The sequence below is a fragment of the Triticum aestivum genome, chromosome 2D (assembly GCF_018294505.1).
Source record: "Triticum aestivum cultivar Chinese Spring chromosome 2D, IWGSC CS RefSeq v2.1, whole genome shotgun sequence".
NCBI classification, from domain to species: Eukaryota; Viridiplantae; Streptophyta; class Magnoliopsida; order Poales; family Poaceae; genus Triticum; species Triticum aestivum.
Window position 1 is genome coordinate 195200519 of NC_057799.1, and position 24232 is coordinate 195224750.

Consider the following 24232-nt stretch of genomic DNA (forward strand, 5'->3'; position numbering starts at 1 on the left):
TTCCAGTGTAGCGATCCCGCACGGTCGGCTTTTCCAAATCTCCTGTGATGTGGTCGGTGGCACCACTGTCCAAGTACCAGTTCGTGTCCACCCCGTACTGCGGTGCAGCAAGGTTGGCCGACTTCTCCTCCACGCCTTGATAGGACTCATCATAGCGCTTCCAGCACTTCCAGGCTGGATGGCCCATCTTGCCACAGATCTGGCACTGGACCCTGGGGGCATGATTGTTGTTGTAGTTGCCCCCACCGCTGTTGTTGCTGCCGTGTCCGCCGCCGCGCCCTCCAGGTTTGGAGTAGCCGCCGCCGCACCCGCCGCGGTCACCACCATTTGCCACCTTGGCGGCGACCGCGATCACCACCACCAGCACCGTTTCTACGGCCTCGGGTAGCAGCGTTGGCAGAGGATTGGGACCCTCCGCCCCGAAGATTGAGCCTTGTTTCAAAGCTCAGCAGCTGTGAGAACAGCTCGGCCGGTCACCAGCTCCACCCGGGAACACATGGCAGACACCACCGGGTCGAAATCTTCATCTAGCCCGGCCAGGATGTGGGAGACGATGTCGTCGTCGTCCACCTTCTTCCCTGCGGCGATCAGTTCATCGCAGAGAGACTTGATCTTCCCGACGTAGTCGGTGATGGAGGATTTGCCCTTCTGCAGGTTGGCGAGGGCGATCCGGGCGTTGGTGGTCTGGGAACGGGTGTGAGATGCAAGCATCCCTTCCACCGTGTTCCAGAGCTCAGCAGAGGTGTGGCATGAAGCAACTTGGATAGCTATCTCACGCGGAAGTGTCGTCGGGAGATAGGAGAAGACTTGTTGGTCTTGAGCATACCAGGTTTGGAAATCAGGGTTCGGCGCTTTCGCCGTCGTCTTGCCATCAGACGAGGCCACATCGATCTGCATGGGCGGTGGCGGTTGCTCGACGTCGAGATACTTGGCCATCTGTGCTCCTCGGATGGCCGAGAGCACCGTCGCCCGCCATAGAGCCTGGTTGCCCTTCGTGAGCTTCTCGGTGGCGGCGTGTGCGAATGGCGAGGATGGGAAGGAACTTGAAGACGCCATGGATGTGCTCGAGGATGGCTCTGGTTACCATGTAAAATTGTGATGGTGGAAGCATATGCAATCCTGCAGGGACACATGTGTGTTATATAGCTCAACAAGTACAAGGATCGGCAGATAGTTGGTAGTCTTGACCCATACTCCAAGCTATACATGAGATGAGATCATATCTACTCTAACCACCTGCCTAGATTACACAATACGCACGCAACACAACCGTGACATACATGTCACGTTACACAGCTACAAACCTATCTGTTAACATTACAATCACTAACATATGATAGCTCTGTTTTTTAGGGACAACCGGAGCTTTCCTTGCTTTTACAGCACAACCCCCATTTCATTAGCTTCTTTTACAGCACGACTCCTTTGGATTAGTTTGTGATCGCACTAATCCCGTGTCCAAAAAAAGACTTTGTACGTGACATTAATGATATCTTTAACCTTTGCTTCTTTTAAATCTTAGCCGTAGGTATCAAATTTTAACAGTGGAGATAATTTAAGTGGAGCAATGGGGTGGCTTGTTTGCGTCTTATTTTAATAATATAATACTAATAGATAGATAATAGATTCAGAACACAAGGGAGCAAAATCGTGCAGTGTAAGGCGTCAAATTTTCTTGGAACAAAGTTCTGTACTTCTGTGGCTACAATATTCTCGCCAGGTGAATCTCAACATGCATGACATTTCAACTTGAATTGAAATTATTATTTTTGCAAGGTACCCACAGCACCATGTCTGTACAAGCATATGAACTTAAGTGGGATACAGAGAACGTGATATCATTACATACAGAAGTTGCATCTATCCTGTATCCGGGGCCATCTTCCGATTATGACCACCCGTGAGAACCTTCACTCGCTATTTCTGTGCCAAATATGGTCGTGTATGTGTAGATTCAAATGGTAAAGAATCCCTCAGTGGAAGCATATCTTCCGGTGCCTTTTTAGGTTTTCTTTGCCTGTACCTGTAAAATGAACAAAGTTACATTTGTAGGTTTTCTTTGCCAGTTCCAGTGCATTTTAGATTTTCTTTGTCTCATTGATAGTCTAGTAGCTAGGGTATTGGAGTACTTTATCTGTTTATATGACACTAAATCTAGTCAGGTTATTGCAAATAAAAGTGAGAAGAATAGCAACTTACCAGTTTGAGGTATTTCTTGTGAAGTTTCAGAGCTCCAGCGCAGGCTTTTTTCGCATCTAAATTCCCATTTACATCATTCAATATCTGAAAGGAAACAAATGCAGGAGTTGCAGATACAGAACACATGATGATATACAAACATATAATATGGGCTTAAATTTGGTTTAATTTTAGGAGATGTGCTTAAAATTGGCCTTCTTTTAACTAAAAAGAAGCTTAGTCATTGGCAACTTGCTTAAAATTGATTGGGAATTTTGAAAAGAAAGAAAAGTCAGGTTTTGGTCCAGTACCCTAATAAGATCATCCAGTCCTCTAGCTTCTTGTAACAGTTTTTCTCTCTTTTCCTTGAGCACACTTGCAACCATGAAAACTGAAATGGGAACTGGGCCATCAGTTTCCTCAGAGACATCCTTGTCCTTATCCCACTTGGCAAAATGGCGCACTCCTCTTAATTTTGATTTCGATACTTTTTTATGTGCACCGCTTGCTTCTTCACATGCTGCAAAGAAGATATCCGGATCGTATTCGAGAGCCCACATCATCTGTTGGTAGGTTTTAAAAATCAGATAAGAGAATCAGAAGCAACTAACAGAAACTCATTCCGATACTAATACCACTTAACGTTTGCCAATACCAAATAAATATTAGTGCTTACAATTTTGTGAGATTTTTTTTTCATGCAAGCACACAAACCACCCTACTTTGCAAATAGATGGAAACGTGTTATTATCTTTCTTTTTTCCTCAAGAGGAAGCAAGCCACTAAGTTCGTCCACGTGTAACAAATAATGGAACACCTATTTGAATAGAAGTAATTTCAGTAAAGGAGAGATATCAAATGCAACATGCATGCAAACCCTTTAGTTTAAGCACAAAATAAAAGTCGAAGAATCCAAACCAGGTTGTAGACAGTGTACTTATCAATTGACATAGCCAATCTGTATTATTGAAGCTCTAACTCTCTATGTCGAGAGTAATGAAAAAGAGAAAGTTCTGACAAAATAATAAATGAAAGAACAAAGTTACTATTCATGGCAAAATTCTCTTTTTTGGTTTACCATCCCATTTTCAATTGGAAGTTAATTTGAAACGATGATACATCTAAAAGACTCCACAAACTAAGGGCAGCCTGGTGCACGTAGCTCCCGCTTGCGCAGGGTCCGGGGAAGGGTCCGACCACTTTGGGTCTATAGTAGGCAACCTTTCCCTACATTTCTGCAAGAGATTGTTTCCAGGACTCGAACCCGTGACCTCATGGTCACAAGGCAACAGCTTTACCGTTGGGCCAAGGCTCCCCTTCAAAAGACTCCACAAACTACATTTCCAAAAAAAAGGGAATCGTCATGTTGATCTTTTGCCTAAGCCAACAGGATTTTGTGATCACCCCTAAAGTAACTTTCCACCATCTATCTCACATTCTATAAAATGTACAGCATATAATAATTTAGAACAACCATCAAACAGAAAAATGAGATGTCAAAATCGATTGTCTGGTTCTAGCGATACTCATCATACTATATTGTTATTAGGGTAGCTTCATACCTCCCACAGGTACAAGGAGTCCCCAAATGACACCTCACGTCGAAATAGAACCATGAACATACGGAATGCAAAAAGATAGTCACCTCCACCAAGTGTTTCTGTGTCCAGAACTCAACAGTATTATAAAACCACAGGTAAACCAGAGAAAAGAAGATTAGATGTTTCACAATATGATCGGTTCAGAAATTTATACCTAGGTGGTCATGTAGCTTGGGGTCCAGCACCTGAATAATAGATGCAAGGTGCTGAAGTTGGTTAGCCACCCCAACAGATTGATCTGTGCATCTGAAATTTCCTCGCTTTAAAGATCAAACATCAGATGGTTAGAATAATGACAAAGAAAAAAGAAATCAATTCTAGGTAATTTCTAGTAGAACAAATGCACAATGGTTACTTTTATAATTAGAGGAAAGATGTCATGAGAAAACATGCAGGGCAAGGCATACCAATCTACGCATCAACTTCTCAAAGCACCAAAACGCATCTGCCTCATCGTTGAGTAGCACAATCATTGGTGAGCATAAATCACTCATTCCTGTGAGGTATACAAGTTACATTGTAAGCTTGTCTGGATACTAAGTTTCCTGTGCAAGTCAGATGTAGCGTACCTTGACAGTAACCAACATCTTTGTCAATCCATGCATACACGGCTAGAATATCCCACAACTTTGAAAGATTTTCCTTGTTCTCGTAAAATACCATGGTGCGGTCAGTACGTAGCACGTCAAGTCCTATATTATTTTCAAAAATCAGAAGAAATTGGGTGAAAAGAGTCAAAGTAGAGAAACATAAGGATTAAATTGTACCAATTTGATGTAATGTAAGCTTCCATTCAATAATTTGCTTGTCAGTAATACGTTCTGCAGATTCGTCTACTTCAATTCCATTGTGGTTGCTAGTTGAAGCACCCTCTGAGGTGTTTTGGTTTGAAGTAGCCTCAAGTAAAACCAAAGGATCCTTAATAGGTCTTCCATCCTCAGTGATAAGTGGTGCTGTGATAACTTTACCACTACCAACATGAGAATCCATCTCTTTGCATTCTTCCTTCCATCTAGCATACTGTAGCCTGGATAAATCATCAGGTAAAACACTTCAGACCAAGTGAACACAGTGTTCTATTTACAGTTATCTACTGCTGAAAATCATAAAAATAAATTATTAGAGATATCATGGGAAACATAACTGTAATGCTTGGATATTACAATGGCCACTGCGTGATTAACAGTTACAGAAAAATTGGCATGCTCCTGATGATACCCACAATGGCCTCCTTTTTCTCATTATGTAAGCATACGTTTTTTTTGGAAGGTGCTATCCTTTTTGGGGGATAGAGTACATTAAGTAGGCGACAATTTTTTGGGAGCAATATGGCTGATTTAGACAAGGATAAACTCCATGCTTACTGTTTGGTTAAACTATCTTCAGACATAATTCAACTTGTAGCTTTTGAGAGAAATAATAACGACAGTTGCAACGAATATTACTAAAAAATATATTTGGCAAAGAATATTATTCAATAGAAATAGCACTTGAGATGGGATGCATCATAATATGCATTTGAGAAACAAAAAAAACAAATATCTTGGCAAAGGTTTTGGACCAGAACAGAGCAACCATATGCAAATCAAATATGTCAGACAACAACTCAAATTTGAAATAAATAGCGTGAGCGGACAGCCGTATAATGGATGTCAGATGCATGATTAAGATGTTCACACGATGACATCACTCTTGAAGGTAGTGTGCAGTAGCAAAATTTCACACCAGATGCTCTAAGGAAGGACAGTACCTTCTTATTTGCCTGATCTCCTCCCTCTCATCAAAGGTACTCCTCGGATCAAAGCAGCCAAGTAAGAACTCCCAAACCTCCCCCCTGACAGTCGGGTGAACACCCTAAAAGAACAAAATAAACCATTTATGATCTTTAGATTGTTAACCATGCACAATCACAATGCATATAAGAAGACAATTGTCTAACAATAGCGTATTTTGAAACTCAGAAAAAAAACTCTAAATTGAGGAATCTTACTCCTTTTTGTATCCGGCTTAGGACCGAGGCAATGTCAAGACAGCCATCGGGATTAAATGCAGCTTGCCATTTCCGAACACTCAGTGTTTTGCCAGCCTGAAACAAAGGGACAATACTAAGTTGCTCAGAATAAGAAAGGACTCTACTCCATACATAAGAAACAAGAGTGGCCTTAACACCATTGCAGATCATAATAGGTATGTTCCCCAGTGCTCTCCCAAGAACTAAGATGGAAAATACGAAATTTAAAGCACATTGCAGCCTTATTTACAAGCACCACCACAAATCATCATGCTTGAAAGTAAGTAACATTGAGTTTTAAAATAAGTAGAAGCACATAAAGAAAACGAGTTTTCACGGCAACTATGATTAGAAGTAACTAAACATGCACAAACTTCCTATCTCTAATTGTATTAACCCCATGCCAACTTCCTCGCTTTCATTTAACCTGATGATAAATGCTAAATTTTACTTCTTTGTCCTAATTAGGCCTTTGTTTCGGGTTTTTTTTTTCCATTTTTTGTTCTGCTTTGTTATTTTGTATCTTTTTGGCGGGTCTGGTTGTCTTCTTTCTCTGATACAAAATGACGCGCATTTTGATGTGTGTTCAGGAAAACCTATATAAGTTGCAATGTGGTGAATATTGTTTGTCATTTTGTACAAAATCAGTGATAAATTAAGAAACAAATAGTTCGGCCAGTCATTTGCAACACATTCACATTCACAAAAGGAAATTACTCCAAAATTATTCTGCAAAAGCAAAAAATATTTTTATTGCAACGATACACCCTTAGATTCTCCATATTTTCAACTCAAAAATAAATTCTCCATATTTTCACTCGTGTAATGTTTTTCCTCGAGATTCTTCGTCATTTTCATTCATATCATCGATATTGCATTGTACATACTCCAATGCCATGAATATCCCATTTTGCCTAGAACCAGTACATTTCGGTAGGCCCAACAGCTACCACACAAACACAAAATGAAATAGAAGGAAAAAGGAAAGCAAACCTTGATCTTGAACTTGCTTTTGGGCACATCGTCTGTGCAATCGGAGCGGATCTCGTAGTACGAATCCGCGGGCGTCCCGCTGCTGATCCCCCACTTGATCATTTTCCAAGTGAGTCAAGAATGTAGCAGCAGCCGGAACCCAATCAAGAAGCCAAGAAAGGCGGCAGCGCCTCTGAGGGAAGGGGGGAGGAACCGGGCTCTATTTGACCTCACGAATCAAAAAATGGCAAAAGCAAACCACGAAGAGAAAATGGGATCAAGTGCAATGGAACTGATCCCCCCTTGGACCTTCTCCTCCTGAAAGGAAGGGTGCGAGTGGAATCGCAGGAGGAGGGGAGGTTAAGGGGGGGACGAGGTCAGGCAAAATCGGGAAGGCCTAGTGGGGTTAAATTAGAGAGGACAGGGGCGAGGGGCGTGGAAGGACGAGGACGACCGGTTCCAAGCCGCTGCCGGGCACGAGCTTGCCGGCTTCTACGGGCATCTTTGCCCATCTTGGTGCTAGTTTTCATGGTCGGAAATGGAGAGCGACGCTTGCTCTTCAGCGAAGAAGACTTCGCCTTCTCCTTTTCCTTATTTGGAGAAAAGGAAGACTTGGTTCCTGTTTTGGAAAATTACTCAATTTCATGATTAATTCCAAATACCCCCTCCATCTACTCATATTTCGAAACGATGATTTGGGTCTCCTAAAAAATTAATCTGGCCCCTGCGTCCCCTCCAGGCAACTCGGGCGGCGACCGGGCATCACCCAAAATCTGCTGTTCTTCAGGCTGCCTCTCCTCTCCATCGCCGGCTGGCCGCGCGGGTGCAAAGCTCCATGCGTTGCATGGCGGCGGCGGGGTGTTCCCTCCTTCCCCGTCCTCTCCTCCTCATGTCGGTCTACATTGCTTCGCGCCACCGCCGGCGGCGGCGGTTGCTCTGCCCTCACGAGTGGATAGCTCCGGGCGGTGGGCCACTCGGCCAGGAGAGACTGCAGCAGGGGCGTGTCTAACCGCGGCCCGGCAATCGATCCAGCCGGCATGGTCTAGCAGTCGGCCAGATCAAGGTCCAACCAGGCCTGCGGAGGAGGCGGTGACAGGTGGTAGCGACGGTGTGTGTTGATAATGAAGGTTTTGACAAATCTGATGTCGGGCAACGGTAGCTTTGGCATCGTCCATGATCGACCCAGCGTGGTTGCCTTCATTTAGATTTGATGGTGCTTCAGACCTCCTGCAGCTTCACGACAGTGGTGGTCACCGAAAGGTCTTCTGAGAGGGTTCGTATTTTCAGATTCGGTGGTTGACTTCGGTGATGAGATGCAAACTATCGATGAGAACTTGACACGGAGAGATAGTTGTACAGCGACAGTGGTCGCACATCGCATGTAGCTACTGGGTTCATGAAAATGTGGTGGCGACAGCACATGACTAACTCCGATGGCGGTGCTAAGTGCACCCGGTCCTGAGCTACCAGGGTGAAAGTATAGATATGAATATCAGGTAATGGCGACGTCTTTTTGAGTCATTACCTTATTGAAGGCATTGTTGTTATAGATATGACAGGCAAGTCAACTCGACGAAGAACGAAAAGCAAGCAGGGGACACAAGATTTAACATGGAAAACCCCTCCAAGACTAAGGGGAGAAAACCACGGACGTCAGTCAACCAAACTTCACTATATCAGAGGAGGTTACAAACGCGGGGATTTACAACTGATCAACTTATCCCGTGCAGCGGCTTGCAAGAGGTATCTATAACACAGGTGACCTAGGTCAATACTGATCCGTACCACGGGGGGCTACGCCTCCCCGCACCCCCGGGCGTCCCTGTACTGGCGACGGGCCTCGCTCCGCTCGCTCGTCAGGAGTTAGTCTTTCTCTTTATACTTGAATTTGGAGCATAACATAACAAACTTTCACCCTGAGACAAATTTCATCTTGTTGCATGAATGAGAACATCCTCCCTAAACAATAAAGAAAACACTTTCGGCGCCAAACAACCGCTAGGACTAATGATTTATACCAACTATGTCTGAGCAAAAGCTCAAACTTAGCAACATGAACTAGTGTTGTCAACATATCAGCAGGATTATCATAAGTACTAATTGTGCATACCTTTAGTTTACCTTGCTCAACAATGTCTCGAACATAATGATATTTGACATCAATGTACTTTATTCTCTCATTGAACATCTGATCCTTAGTGAGGTAAATGGCACTCTTACTGTCACAAAACAAGTTAATGCAAGAATTATCTCCACAAAGCTCATCATACAAACCTTTCAGCCAAACTGATTCTTTACATGCTTCTGCAATAGCCATGTATTCTGCTTTAGTGGTATATTGGGCAACTACTGGCTGCAACATTGCCCTCCAACTCACGGCACAACCACCAACTATGAACACATAACCTGCAAGGGACCTCCTCTTGTCCAAATCGCTAGAAGCAAAATCCGAATCCACATAGCCAGCTAGTCCCTCGCCAGTCTTGCCGAATTTCAAACAAGCATTGGATGTGCCATGAAGGAACCTGAAAATCCGACCAAACTCATTGCAAATGACAAATCAGGCCTAGAACACACCATAGCATACATTAAAAAACTAACAACACTGGAGTATGGAACTGTTGACATATACTCAAACTCTTCATCATTACTTGGACAATGAGAGGATAGTAATTTGAAATGGGGAGCAATGGGAGTGCTTACTTGTGACGCCATGATAATTAGACTACAGTAATTCCCTGCTAATAGTGCCACGTCACTTCAATTATTGTTGCTAATCTCCCGCTAGTTCGAAACCGATTCAAATTCAAAATCAAGCTAACAATAAAAGTTTTTAAACATTAAAACTAAACTGTTCTAAATGTGACAATTAAATTCATGAGTAATAATGTTGGAGAAACCAACATTTCTTATTATATTTAAAATGCACTAAAACAATCAAAGCAGAGGGCAAAATAATTAATTTAATGCCTTTTGTAAAGTTATAATAATATAACTAATTTAGTAGTGTGCCAAAATAATTGTGGCATTGGACTAATTAGTAATACTAATTTAGGTGCTCATTTGGTATTTTATAAAACTAAAATAAAAGAAACTTCAAGTGAAAACAGTAAAGAAATAAAAATAATAAAAAAGAAAAGGTCTAAACAAAAACAAAACAAAAAAAGAAAAGAAAGAAAGCACCTCCGGGCTCCGGCCCAGCAGGCCACCAGCCCAACTGGGCCAACTAGGCCGGTCCAGCCGCGCCCCGACCCTCACTCCCTTATCCACCTGGGCGACCACACCCTAACCCTATCCACCCCACTTTCCCCACTCTTCCCACGTCGCTCGCCCTCCCGATCCAGATCGAGGGATCGACCCCCTGCCGACGCCGCCTGGAGCGCCCCCTCCCTGTTGTCGTCCACGTCGACACCCGAGCGCGGCGCCCCGATGCACTCCAACCGTGGCCTCGCCCTCGTCCCCGAACCTCGCCGCCCGGAGTTCGACGCGGCCACCTCGTCGCCCGGAGCTTCCTCACCGGACTGCTTCCTCCACGTCGTCGTCGTCCCCGTCGACCACCTCGACCCCCGCTGCCTTTTTACCCTACCGGCCCCGTGAGCTTCGCCCATCCTCCTTCCCCTGTTCTCGTGCACGCAAGCCCACGGCCGAGCGCGTTCCGGTCCCTGCCTGCCGCTCCCCGCGCTTCCCCCGTGCTTGCTGCTGCTGCTTCTCCTGCGCGCGCCTGCTGCTTGGCCGCTCCCATGCGTGCGCGTCGCACCACAGCCGGCGCTCGCCCGCTGCGCCCACGCTCACACACTCGCCGCTGCCCCACTGAACCTCGTCGCCGCGGCCACCGCACGCATGCGCGCCACTCCGCTCGCCGGCCTCTCTGCTCTGCTGCCCACCGCGCGCGTCGCCGCAGCCACTGCTCGCCCCGGCCTCGCCTCGCCGCTCCGCCAGCGGCGCTGCAACTCCGGCGCGCCGTCCTCGCCTCCCCGTGTTGCCCCGCCGCGCCGGCCACTGCTTTCCAGCGCCGCGCCGCCCGGCCTGCTCGCCCCGCTCGCCGCTCCGCGCTCGCGCTCCCCTGCCGCCCCCGTGGCGCCTCTGCGCCGGTCGCTGTCGCCGGCCACCGCGTCCCTGCGGTTGTGCCCGCTCGCAGCGCTCGGGGCTGCCCCGCCCGCAGCCCCGTTAACCCACACCCGTTAGGCCTTGTGGGCCACTGACCAATGGGGCCACACCCAGAACGAGAATAAAAAAGATTTATTTTTTAAAAAAAATAGATAAATAAATAATTAAAAATAATTAAAATATTAATTAGTTAATTAATTAATTAAAGAATTAATTAACTTAATTAATCCTGATTAGATTAACATAATCACAAAGTTTAGTTAATTAATCTGTTAGGTTAGTTAACAGTCAATGACAGGTGGGTCCCGCACCTTAGTTTGACCGAGTCAACGCCCTGTTGACTGCTGACATCATGATGACATCAACATGCACTATTCTGGATAATGTTGAATTAAATATTTAAATTAATCCTAAAAATGATTTAAATCTTTTAAAATTAATATAAAATAAACCGTAGCTCAGATGAAAATACTTTCTACATGAAAGTTGCTCAGAACAACGAGACGAATCCGAATACGCAGCCCGTTCGTCCGCCACACATCCCTAACCTATCGAACTCGCAACTTTCCCCCTCCGGTTCATCTGTCCGAAACGCGAAACACCGGGAATACTTTCCCGGATGTTTCCCCCCTTCGCCGGTATCACCTACTACCGCGTTTGGGCACACCTAGCATCACGCTTTGTCATGTCATGCATCGTCATGCATTTGTTTGCATTGTATTTATTGTTTCTTCCCCCTCTTCTCTCGCTAGACACCGAGACCGACGCCGCTGCTACCCAGTACGACTACGGTGTTGACGACCGCTCCTTATCGGCTGAGCTTCCAGGCAAGCCCCCCCCCTTGATCACCAGATATCGCCTATTCTACTCTCTACTGCTTGCATTAGAGTAGTATAGCATGTTACTGTTTTTCGTTAATCCTATCTTGATGCATAGCCTATCCTTGCTACTACTGTTGTTACCTTTACCTGCAATCCTACATGCTTAGTATAGGATGCTAGTATTCCATCTGTGGCCCTACATTATTGTCCGTCTGCCTTGCTATACTATCAGGTCGTGATCACTCGGGAGGTGATCACGGGTATATACTTATATACTTTACATGATACCTGTGGTGACTAAAGTCAGGTCGGCTCATAGGAGTACCCGCGAGTGGATCTTTGAGGCGGAGCGACAGGGCAGGTTGAGACCACCTAGGCGAGAGGTGGGCCTGGCCCTGGTCGGCATTCGCAGTTACTTCAAAATAACACGCTTAACGAGATCTTGGTATGTGATCTGAGTCAGGCCACTGGCCTATACGCACTAACCAGCTACGCGGGAACAGTTATGGGCACTCGGCATCGTGGTATCAGCCGAAGCCTTCGTGACGTCAGGACTAAGCGGCGCGCGCCGGATTGGACTGGAACGCCTGCTAGGCTAGGTCTGCTTCTGGCCGCGTTCGCAACATGCAGGTGTGCAAAGGGCGATGGGCCCAGACCCCTGCGCCATAGGATTTAGACCGGCGTGCTGACCTCTCTGTTGTGCCTAGGTAGGGCTGCGACGTGTTGATCTTCCGAGGCCGGGCATGACCCAGGAAAGTGTGTCCGGCCAAATGGGATCGAGCGTGTTGGGTTATGTGGTGCACCCCTGCGGGGAAGTTTATCTATTCGAATAGCCGCGATCTTCGGTAACAGGACGACTTGGAGTTGTACCTTGACCTTATGACAACTAGAACCGGATACTTAATAAAACACAGCCTTCCAAGTGCCAGATACAACCCGGTGATCGCTCTCTAACAGGGCGACGAGGAGGGGATCGCCAGGTAGGTTTATGATATGCGATGCTACTTGGTGAACTAACCATCTACTCTCTCCTACATGCTACAAGATGGAGGTGGCCAGAAGCGTAGTCTTCGACAGGATTAGCTATCCCCCTCTTATTCTGGCATTCTGCAGTTCAGTCCACCGATATGGCCCTTTACACATATACCCATGCATATGTAGTGTAGCTCCTTGCTTGCGAGTACTTTGGATGAGTACTCACGGTTGCTTTTTCCCCCTTTTCCCCCTTTCCTTTCTCTCTGGTTGTCGCAACCAGATGTTGGAGCCCAGGAGCCTGACGCCACCGTCGACGAAGACTCCTACTACATCGGGGGTGCCTACTACTACGTGCAGCCTGCTGACGATGACCAGGAGTAGTTTAGGAGGATCCCAGGCAGGAGGCCTGCGCCTCTTTCGATCTGTATCCCAGTTTGTGCTAGCCTTCTTAAGGCAAACTTGTTTAACTTATGTCTGTACTCAGATATTATTGCTTCCGCTGACTCGTCTATGATCGAGCACTTGTATTCGAGCCCTCGAGGCCCCTGGCTTGTATTATGATGCTTGTATGACTTTTTTATTTTAGAGTTGTGTTGTGATACCTTCCCGTGAGTCCCTGATCTTGATCGTACACGTTTGCGTGTATGATTAGTGTACGATTGAATCGGGGGCGTCACAAGTTGGTATCAGAGCCGACTGCCTGTAGGATCCCCCTTTCCAACTCCTTGGCCGAAGTTGAGTCTAGAAACCGAAAACTGTTTTACTAACTTGGCTGTGTGGCTTACGGGCCCACGTCGCCAATTGGGTGGTATTAGGATCTTTTATTCCTAGCCTATACTCTCGGACTCTGATCCCTCTTCTATTCGGGTTAAATGAATTTTACTAACTCTGGCTCTAGGTTCTCCTAACTACTTCCTCCCGGAGAGCCCTTATCACAGATGATCGCCTGCTGAACCAGAAGATTCCGAAGATACCCTGTGATGTTCTCTTGAGACTTTGTGCTCGTTGCTTTTGCAATTCCCTACCACCGAAATATCCCTATGGATAAATACATACACTTGCCGTTCTTACTTTTATTCCCAGTTGGTCTTGTTATTACAAGATACCCTGAAATCCTCTCTATTGTTCTGAGAATATTTTGTGCCTACTGCCTTGCAGTTCCTTGCCACCTGGATACCCGTACGGATAATTTCTCACCCTTATCGAGTATCCACTCAGCCCCAGTTGTTCATGTGTTTCACAATGGTTTTCGAAATACTATTCGACCCTCCAAAAATCCTTAGTAGCTCATTGCTCTGCAATACTTGTCTGCTTGCATTATGGATGCTTTCCATATGTCTGGCAATATTCGTTAGTATCCTTAGGCACCATCATTTTGATCCTATTGATTCAACATGAGTGCGAATGCACGCAATCATTAGTTGATCCTTTTAAATTATCTTTCCGGCTCAGACGTCATTTTAAACATGAGCTTGTTCTCGACCAATCTATTTGCCGTTAATTGTACCCTTAGGTCTATTGAACTTATCCACCCTTGATCAGAGCGTCCTCATCTGATCCTTCGATTTGGAAATCATAATTCCTTTGATATCTAAGCATCGAATCATTTAGATGTTCTATAATATGATGCCCTTGCATTCTTTCTTCAACTGGTTGTGTGCCGATGCTCACATCAGCTCCGCTATCGACCGTCAAATCCTTTGTTGGATTATTATTCGGCAATGTCCTTCATATTTATTCGCCTTGTGAATTCTTCCCTGATACATAATGCCATTAGTAAATCCTATTCTCTTATTTGGCCAACCATGCTCTGCTTTCGAGCTGGTGATATTTACTCTTGGAACTTGTGGTATATGTTTCCACGATGCCCCGATGGGTTGACCTATGCCTTCTTTAATATGTGTGAACGCGAAAGTTTTCACTAGTCATACTCTTCTGGTATTTTGCCAGATAAAATTTCAACACTGCAACTTCATCAAACGCGAGAAGTGAATGAAAGGTTATGCATTGGAGAAGTGTGAGTCGACCTTGAACTTTGTGTTCATGCCCATGGACACGATGTAGATCTTCTCATCAAAGCTTCTTTTAAAATTAATTATTCCCTTGGTATAAGTTCATCTTATATCTGGGATCTGACCTTTTGCAATCGTGGTCCCGACCACGTTCTCCCTTAAGTATCATTTCCTATGCAAGTGTAAGCACTTGTCTTCTGTGGATCAATACACCATTCCAACCTTTACTTTGATCTTTCGTCGAGTATTACCCCGTGGTATCTCGAGAATATCACGGAACTACATAACATCTTATGAGTTCTCCATCAAGTACTACATTCTCACTGATTTCAATTTTTTCACGGTCTCTGGGTCATTAAACACTCAAGGACACCGATAACTGAATCGAGTCCGCATCGTGATTAAACAACTATTAGTAATCTTCTTTACTTACGAGTTTGTACTCGATCACGTCATTTCTAGCCTGATCGGCTATATCAGTATCGTGCTGATTTTAACTGTGCTACCTGGTCCTTATTTCCGGAGCACCACTTTCGGCGATGAGCTAAGCTTACGTCGATCTTCCTTGTCTTATCGTTTCACCTCGAGCAGCAAGCTCGATTCCGAGTTGGAGACGTATCCGTGGTTCCAATTTTTTTCGCTACAACACTCCTTTTGCTTGATGCAGTTGTTGTTCGATTGCTTCTTCGTGGAGCCTCTCGATAAAATTTGTCGTGATCATCACATTTTGACTCCTTCCAGAATATCAATCAAATTCATGATGATAAGTACCATCGTTGCCCCTCGATGAGTTGTGTTATCATCGACAACATTATTGCTTTCCCTCCAACACAAACTTGTTCATGTTTTGTGTTGTACCTTGAGATTCTTGCTATCCAACTTATGTTATGTTCTACCTTGGAGTATTACCATCTTTTATGCCAAGGATGTCGTGAGAATTTCACCACCTCTTAAGAATTCTTGATGGAAGGTGATACCTTTTGTCATATCCTTTCATTCCTTGGTCCACGTGTTATTTCTAACCGGAAAACCGACAATCGAACTATGATGTGCGACTTCAAAACTTCTAGCAACCCTATTGCTTTGAAGTTAATGGTCGATATTTCATTCTTAGACCATTGGTTATCGGATCACCATTCTAACGTTGATCATGCTACCTAAGCCCATATTTCGAGTGCACCTTTCAACCAATGTTTAATTGTGGATGTTTTCCTCCAGCATACCTCATTATATCATTTGATCTGACAAATGTTATCTCCTTGTTCACATAAGTGTGGAAATCCATCTTTTGAAAATCTCAATGAATTGTCACTGAGTCAATCAGCCACCTCTTCACCTCGCCTTGATTTAATGATGAACTCGTGTGTCGGAACTTGCTCCATAGTTCATTTTCCGAGAATCTTACATTGTCATCTCGTCAATTGTGTTGCACCTTTTCTTCTTAGGTATCCTGCCACCAATCAGAACTGAATCTCGGTCTGATATGATGGTTGGAACATATTTCCAAGAGATATAACACTGGTCTTTATGTGATCCGGTAAGGTGATGTCGTGCCTAGCACACCTGGCCGGAGGACCTATTGTTATAGATTCCTTTTCAGCAAGGTTATCCATTCTTCCATGAGGAAATTGTAAGACTTATTCTACAAGTTGTCCCTGATGGATCCTTTCTGTAACCAAAGTATGACCTTTGCTTGAAGACCATGACAATGCTATCTCGAAGCATGTCTGTGGTACTCCGATTTTCAATAAGAACATTTGAAGCACAATGCTACAATTTCTTCATTAATTACCCCAAACACCGCTGTATGGGTAATATCATGAAAATTCTCTCCCCTGCCTAAAGACTTTTCTACATTATACCCTGCCACGGATAGCATGCTCTGCTTGTCCTTGGGAAGGATATATCCCTGAAATATGTGTTTAAACACATTTTCCTTTCCATTGTTCTGTTTAATTTGATGATCACCTTTACCTTTCCATTGTTTTGTTTAACCTTTCTTGTGAATTGTATGATCTAAGCAGTAATAATTCACTACTTATGCAAACACCTTGGTGTACAACTCTGTCAGTGAGACCCTGTTTCTACTGTTGATGACATTCCGGTAGCCACCGATAGATGGGAACTTTGCCTATTGGTCCGCCTCGTTCAACGAGCAGGAAAATGGTTCTCTTCGTCCCTCGCCCTTGGTATCGACGATGTTGCCAACATAATTGACAGGCTACCCTCTGACATGCCTTGCTTGCATGATCACGCAAGACATCTCCGCCCTTCCTACTTTTAACCCACATGGTGGGACCCTAACCCACAGTTCCACAGGATCGAAACCTGACTCTCCTGTACAACCCTATTTATAATGGTTATTCCCCACGCTTGGCTTCGTATTTAATTCATGGGACACCTTCCTAGTGCTCTATTCTGGTATCAGACGCAATACTTACTCTCGCTACTCTAAACCCCTTTCTCACTCTGGTTCAGACTTTGAGCAACTACCTATCCGCTTGGAACCTCTTATTGTACCTTCGTACCTTACTCTCGATGTATTTTATATGTTCAACTCGAGAGATAATCTTATGCTCATTCATGGGTTAACCCCAGATTGTTTCCCTCAAAAGCATTCTGTCGTAGCTGAGCTGCCCCTTATCCTTTCGTAAGTACGATGGAGTTCCTGAAGAAAGGACGACAACTTTATCATGATGCATTGGAATAAAGAATTGAAGACATCAACGAAAGGGATTAACTTCTTCGAGAAGATCCGTTAGAATATCGTAACCAGAACTTTTCCCCCTTACTCCCCTCTTAAATCCCGGGACGAGATTTCTTGTAGTGGAGGAGAATTGTGACGCCTGGATAATTAGACTACAGTAATTCCCTGCTAATGGTGCCATGTCACTTCGATTACTGTTGCTAATCTCCCGCTAGTTCGAAACCGATTCAAATTCAAAATCAAAATCAAGCTAACAATAAAAGTTTTTAAACATTAAAACTAAAATGTTCTAAATGTGACAATTAAATTCATGAGTAATAATGTTGGAGAAACCAACATTTCTTATTATATTTAAAATGCACTAAAACAATCAAAGCAGAGGGCAAAATAATTAATTTAATGCCTTTTGTAAAGTTATAATAATATAACTAATTTAGTAGTGTGCCAAAATAATTGTGGCATTTGACTAATTAGTAATACTAATTTAGGTGCTCATTTGGTATTTTATAAAACTAAAATAAAAGAAACTTCAAGTGAAAACAGTAAAGAAATAAAAATAATAAAAAGAAAAGGTCTAAACAAAAACAAAACAAAAAAGAAAAGAAAGAAAGCACCTGTAACACCCACGATGCGGCTATATCTCCCACGTGTCGAGGCACGACTTAGAGGCATAACCGCATTGTGGTGTAGTCGCAGGAAGGGTCATCTTCACACAATTCCATGTAATGAACAAGAATGGGATAAAGAGTTGGCTTACAATCGCCACTTCACACAATACATAAATAAAACATACATCATTCAGAGATACACACATAGGTCCGACTACGGAACCAAAATAAAAGAAGACAACCCAACTGCTAGATCCCTGATCGTCCCAACTGGGCACCACTACTGAACAACATGAAAAGAATCAACACAACGAACAAGATCTTCATCGAGCTCCCACTTGAGCTCAGTTGCGTCACCTGCACTGGTATCAACGGCACCTGCAACTGTTTTGGAAGTATCTGTGAGTCACGAGGACTCAACAATCTCACACCCGCGAGATCAAGACTATTTAAGCTTATAGGAAAGATGAGGTAATGAGGTGGAGCTGCAGCAAGCACTAAGCATATATGGTGGCTAACATACGCAAATAAGAGCGAGAAGAGAAGCAACGGAACGGTCGTGAAGCTAGCAATGATCAAGAAGTGATTCTGAACTCCTACTTACGTCAAACATAACCCAGAAACCGTGTTCACTTCCCGGACTCCGCCGAGAAGAGACCATCACAGCTACACACGCGGTTGATGCGTTTTAATTAAGGTCAAGTGTCAAGTTCTCTACAACCGGATATTAACAAATTCCCATCTGCCACATAACCGCGGGCACAGCTCTCGAAAGTTTATACCCTGCAGGGGTGTCCCAACTTAGCCCATTATAAGCTCTCACGGTCAACGAAGGATATTCCTTCTCCCAGGAAGACCCGATCAGTCTCGGAATCCCGGTTACAAGACATTTCGACAATGGTGAAACAAGACCAGCAAAGCCACCCGAATGTGCCGACAAATCCCGATAGGAGCTGCACATATCTCATTCTCAGGGCACACCGGATTGTCCAAGCTTCCGATGGGCGAGCCTAGAGTTGCCCCTGGTGGCCACCGGCGACTGACGGGTTGGACCAACACTCAGAGGAGCACTGGCCCGGGGGTTTAAAATAAAGATGACCCTTCAGTCTGCAGAACCCAAGGGAAAAAGGCTTAGGTAGGCAAATGGTAAAACCAAGGTTGGGCCTTGCTGGAGGAGTTTTATTCAAAGCGAACTGTCAAGGGGGTCCCATAAATCACCCAACCGTGTAAGGAACGCAAAATCAAGGAACATAACACCGGTATGACGGAAACTAGGGGCGGCAAGAGTGGAACAAAACAACAGGCATAAGGCCGAGCCTTCCACCCTTAACCAAGTATATAGATGCATTAATTAAATAAGAGATATTGTGATATCCCAACATAATTATGTTCCAACAAGGAGCAATGTTCAACTTCACCTGCCACTAACAACGCTATAAGAGGGGCTGAGCAAAAGCGGTAACATAGCCAAACAACGGTTTGCTAGGAAGGGTGAAAAGGTTAGGGGCTGACATGGCTGTATGGGAGGCATGATATAGCAAGTGGTAGGTAGCTATAACGCCCACGATGCGGCTATATCTCCCACGTGTCGAGGCACGACTTAGAGGCATAACCGCATAGTGGTTTTGTCGCAAGAAGGGTCATCTTCACACAATCCCATGTAATGAACAAGAATGGGATAAAGTGTTGGCTTACAATCGCCACTTCACACAATACATAAATATAAATCATACATCATCCAAAATACACACATAGACCGGCTACGGTCAAGATCCAAATGAAAATAAGATAACCCCAAATGCAAGGCTTCTCCCGAGTTCCAAGTTTTATCGATTATATCATTTCAAAGCTTCGTCTAATCATTGCAAGGCTTCTCCCGGAGTTCTTTTCAATTTTCCATTTCGTTTGATCATTCTTTTATTACCGGAGTTCTTCATGGAGGCTCTACATGGTGGTTCGTCAAGGATTCCTTTCATTTTTCAATTGTTCTTCAAGATTTCTCTTGAAGTTATGATCCGCCAGGCTATACTCAAAAAATTAACATGGTGTTCAACACATGTCTTGTTTTGAGGAGTTCAAGTATTCTTCATCTTGCATTCCGAAGTGCAATTCTTTCTCTTATCTTTTGAGGTGGTGTTATGTCATTCTTGACACTTTGAGTTCGCGTTTCATGATTCACATGTTGTCAAGAATGAGATATTTTAAATCCACCAATCTCTTCGTTGGATCTATCTTGTGTCATGTTTCACCTACAGCCTTCCCTAAGGAATGTAGCTATTTGTGGTGCTTACCAATGATCCAAGTTTTCTCCTATCCTCTCGGCGAGAGAAGATTTCATCTCTTCGTTGATCTCAAGCAAGCAATTGTTTCCGCTAGTGGCGGGTTGTCACCTCATAATTTTGAGATGTGTTCCATAAGCCCTCAACAAGTTTGTTCTTTTTCGTTGTTGATTTTCCCAACAACTCCGTTCTAACCTTCTCCGAAGGGTGCTTTCCAAGCTCATTTGTGGCAGAAGTAGGCATTTTCTTCTCCATTCTTATTTCAAGGATCTGTCTTCTATTATTTATTGCTTCCGGAGGCATTGTGATGTTGCTCTCTTCACTCATCTTCTCGGTTGTGAGGACCGTGTTCTTTTCTTACTTATCCATTTAACCGGAGTGTCGTGTTTTTATTCGAGCTCTCTCATCTTATCAAGTTTCGTCTCCCTTCTCAACCGGAGTGCTGTCTGAAATCTTTCTTACCCCTTGTGCCATTCTTTCAGTAGTTCCGGAGGCAATGTGTTGTTAATTTCATCGAGTATCCTCTCATCTTGTCAAGATCATGTTCAATTCCTTCCATTTACAGTCGGAGTGCTGTCCAAATTATATCATTCTTATTCCTTCCCTATCTTGTTTTAACCGGAGTGGTTTAAATATCTATCGTGTCAATTAACCTCAAGGTTCACATGGTGTTCCTTGTTTCTCTTTTCTACCGGTGTGCTTTCATATTCCTTTTGATCCGTTAAGCTCTTGTTTCATATTCTTCAACCTACAAAGGTTCTCGCAATGTTCCTTGTTCCTCTTGCTGAACAGAGTGTTTTAAATTTTGTTCATCTCCGTTGTGTCATTTCCGCAAGCTTTGCGACCTCTAAAGGTTCAATGGTTTCACTCGCTTTTCAAAGAAGCAATTTGTTTTACCTCTTCCCCTTCCGTTTCTTTCCGGTGCCATCCTAGATCTCGGGACGAGATCCTCTTGTAGTGGTGGAGTGTTGTAACGCCCCGAGACCGATGCTCCAGACGCCTTCCATCTTTTTCGTTATCGTTGTGTGTATTTATTTGTTTGTTGCATTCTTCATCGCATCATTCGCATTGCATCGGCACTCTGTTGCCGTCATTGTTTTTCAAACTTGCATCCGCTCGTAGTTGCCGCGTCCCCCCTTGCGTTCGTTGACCATTCTGAGTCTAACCGGATTTTCGATTCTCTCTTGTCTGACCATTTGACCCTCTCTGCACAACCACCGAACCCCTCCTTGCGCAGTGCATAGACCCCTCTCGCGCGTCCGGAACCTCCCCGAACCCGACCCGGGTTGTTGTCACCGTTGGATTCGGATCATCCCCAAACATCTACAAAACATCACCGTTTTCTTTGTTGGACTCTCCACAGCCTTTTTCTCGACCGTTCAATTTTGATCGGAGGGCCTGTTTTGCCTTAAGCTAGTCCACCTAGCTATTTAAACAGCCTAACCCTAGTTTTTAGGAGGCTTGTCCCATCCATCCTTTCTCTGCCGCCGCCACTCCCTCCATCCTCCTCTTCCTCGGGATCTCCCCCGCTCCAGATCAGCAGCCACCACCTTCCCTCCTCGAAGTTGCGACCGATCCAACCAGGAGCATCGCTCAATCCCCCTCACTTTTCTCTCTCTTTTGTCTCTGTCCCGTAGGAGTACCCATCCATGGCACCAGGAGAAGATCGCCCCGACCACCTCGTAACCAGCTCGCCGGAGCAGAGCTCCTCCTCCGCCACCCTTGCCCGTTCCCAGCCGGATCTCGCCAGCAGGGCCCCGTCCCCATCTCCGGCGCCCCAAGTTCCGCCGCCGCTGCCGTTCCACTGCCATGGCGCCTCGGCCTCCTCTGCTTCCCGCGTCGCCCAAGTCCCCCTGTCTCGCCGGACCTCCTTCCGCCGTCGCCAATTCTTGCCTCGATCTGTCAATCCCACCGCCGGGAACGACCTCCACCTCCCAGGTCCCCGGCGACCTCACCGTCCGGGCCTCCTCCGCCTCGCCTTCCGCGCAAGTCCCTCGCCGACGCGCCCAGTTCTCGCTGCTGCCGCTGCTTCCTGTCGAGCAGGAGCCTCGACCCCAAGCTCCTCCTCTGCTTCTTCCCGGCGCGCCTCCGCCCCTTCTCCGGCCAAGTCCGGTGCCCCATGGCCGGATCCGCCGTCGCCTGCTCGTCGGTAGCCGCCGCCGTGCCCGCGACCCCTGCTTCCTGTCGCCATGGCGCCGCTACAGTTCTTCTGCAGTTAGATGCAGCAGCGCTGCATCGAGCGCACGCCCGCGCCACCACGTGGGCTTCGTCGCCCTTCACCAGCAAGCAGGCCCAGCGCCCCCTTCCAGCCTCCCTCTCCAAGCCGAACGGGCCAAGGCCCACTGGGTGAGGCCACACCCTAGCGCCCCTCCTCTTGTTTTTTTCTCTGTTGGGCTTCCTATTCACATTCGGCCCATGTGATGTTTTTTTTCAGGATCTGCGAATTTAGCTATTATCCAAGGATTTACAGTATTGCAGAAAAACCCCTCATGTTCATGCATTAATAATTAATTAACCGTGCATCTTTTGTAAATAATTTATATATGAAAAATGCTTAGAATTTCATCTAGTTTCATAATATGCAACTTTCATCCATGTTTAAAATGTTTAAAATGCTGTTTGCTTAAATTTGCTCGATTGCCATGTTAAAATGATTTATTTCATAACTAGATAACCGTAACTTGGATTTTAATAAACTTTATATGTAAATGGGGTAAAAAATGCCTAGTTTAACATGGTGCACTTCATTTTGCTGTTTAACAATATTAAAATTGCGTTTATGGCAGAACAGTACCAATCCCAAAATATGGACATGAGGATTTTCCGGAATTGTTGTTGTTTGTTTCCGGCCTCATTTAACTTGCTTAAATAGGTAGTTTCCTTATGCTTCACCTCTTGCCATGGTTAACAACATTTAACATTGTTGGGTACATAATCGAGAGAGAACTAAATAATTGATGTGGTGTTTCGTCAATATGCAACTCGTTGCATATTGAGCTCCACTTAATTTGTAGTGGGGTTTGTTGCATTTTCCCATGCCATACCTCATTTAAACCGGACATGCATCATACTTGATTGTGCATCATGCCATGTTTCTGTGATGGTTGTTTTACTATGTTGTTTGTTTCTTTCCGGGTTGCTTCTCTCGTTACCTTCGGTTTCGTTCCGGAGTTGTGAGAATTCGCTCGACTACGCCCGTGTGTCTTCTTCATGGACTCGTTCTTCTTCCTAGCGGGATTTCAGGCAAGATGACCATACCCTCGAAATCACTTCTATCTTTGCTTTGCTAGTTGTTCGCTCTATCGCTATGCCGCGCTACCTACCACTTGCTATATCATGCCTCCCATACTGCCATGTCAGCCCCTACCCTTTTCACCCTTCCTAGCAAACCGTTGTTTGGCTATGTTACCGCTTTGCTCAGCCCCTTCTTATAGCGTTGCTAGTTGCAGGTGAAGATGAAGATTGCTCCATGTTGGATTATGTTTATGTTGGGATATCACAATATCTCTTATATTATTAATGCATCTATATACTTGGTAAAGGGTGGAAGGCTCGGCCTTATGCCTGGTGTTTTGTTCCACTCTTGCCGCCCCTAGTTTCCGTCATACCGGTGTTATGTTCCTTGATTTTGCGTTCCTTACGCGGTTGGGTGATTTATGGGACCCCCTTGACAGTTCGCTTTGAATAAAACTCCTCCAGCAAGGCCCAACCTTGGTTTTACCATTTGCCTACCTAAGCCTTTTTCCCTTGGGTTCTGCAGACTCAAGGGTCATCTTTATTTTAAAACCCTGGGCCAGTGTTCCTCTGAGTGCTGGCCCAAACTAGAGCCCTTTGCAGCGCCACCTCGGGGAAACTTGAGGTCTGGTTTTAGTTGTACGGACTGCTCATCCGGTGTGCCCTGAGAACGAGATATGTGCAGCTCCTATCGGGATTTGTCGGCACATTCGGGTGGTCTTGCTGG

General features: G+C 45.1%; 1 protein-coding gene and 1 pseudogene across 1 annotated transcript; both read right to left on the reverse strand.

Moving 5' to 3' along the window:
- Positions 1-436: 436 nt before the first annotated feature.
- Positions 437-573, reverse strand: LOC123056330 (uncharacterized; annotated as a pseudogene).
- Positions 574-1651: 1078 nt separating this feature from the next.
- LOC123052530 (rab GTPase-activating protein 22) lies at positions 1652-7316 on the reverse strand. Its single transcript, XM_044475740.1, has 11 exons — positions 6784-7316; positions 5770-5865; positions 5530-5633; positions 4547-4806; positions 4349-4471; positions 4187-4275; positions 3934-4039; positions 3741-3838; positions 2490-2741; positions 2200-2283; positions 1652-2023 (listed from the first exon to the last, which is right to left on the reverse strand). The coding sequence occupies exons 1-11, from the start codon at positions 6883-6885 to the stop codon at positions 2003-2005; spliced, it is 1335 nt and encodes a 444-aa protein (XP_044331675.1). The 5' UTR covers positions 6886-7316; the 3' UTR covers positions 1652-2002.
- Positions 7317-24232: the final 16916 nt, after the last annotated feature.

What these genes read in the sequence shown, in the direction of transcription:
- LOC123052530 (XM_044475740.1), bottom strand. Translation starts at nt 6,885, where the DNA reads ATGATCAAGTGGGGGATCAGCAGCGGGACGCCCGCGGATTCGTACTAC. An exon ending in GAGATCAGGCAAATAAGAAG is followed by an intron (nt 4,807 to 5,529) that starts GTACTGTCCTTC and finishes TGATTTATCCAG; the next exon opens with GCTACAGTATGCTAGATGGA. An exon ending in GACTGGATGATCTTATTAGG is followed by an intron (nt 2,284 to 2,489) that starts GTACTGGACCAA and finishes GTTTCCTTTCAG; the next exon opens with ATATTGAATGATGTAAATGG.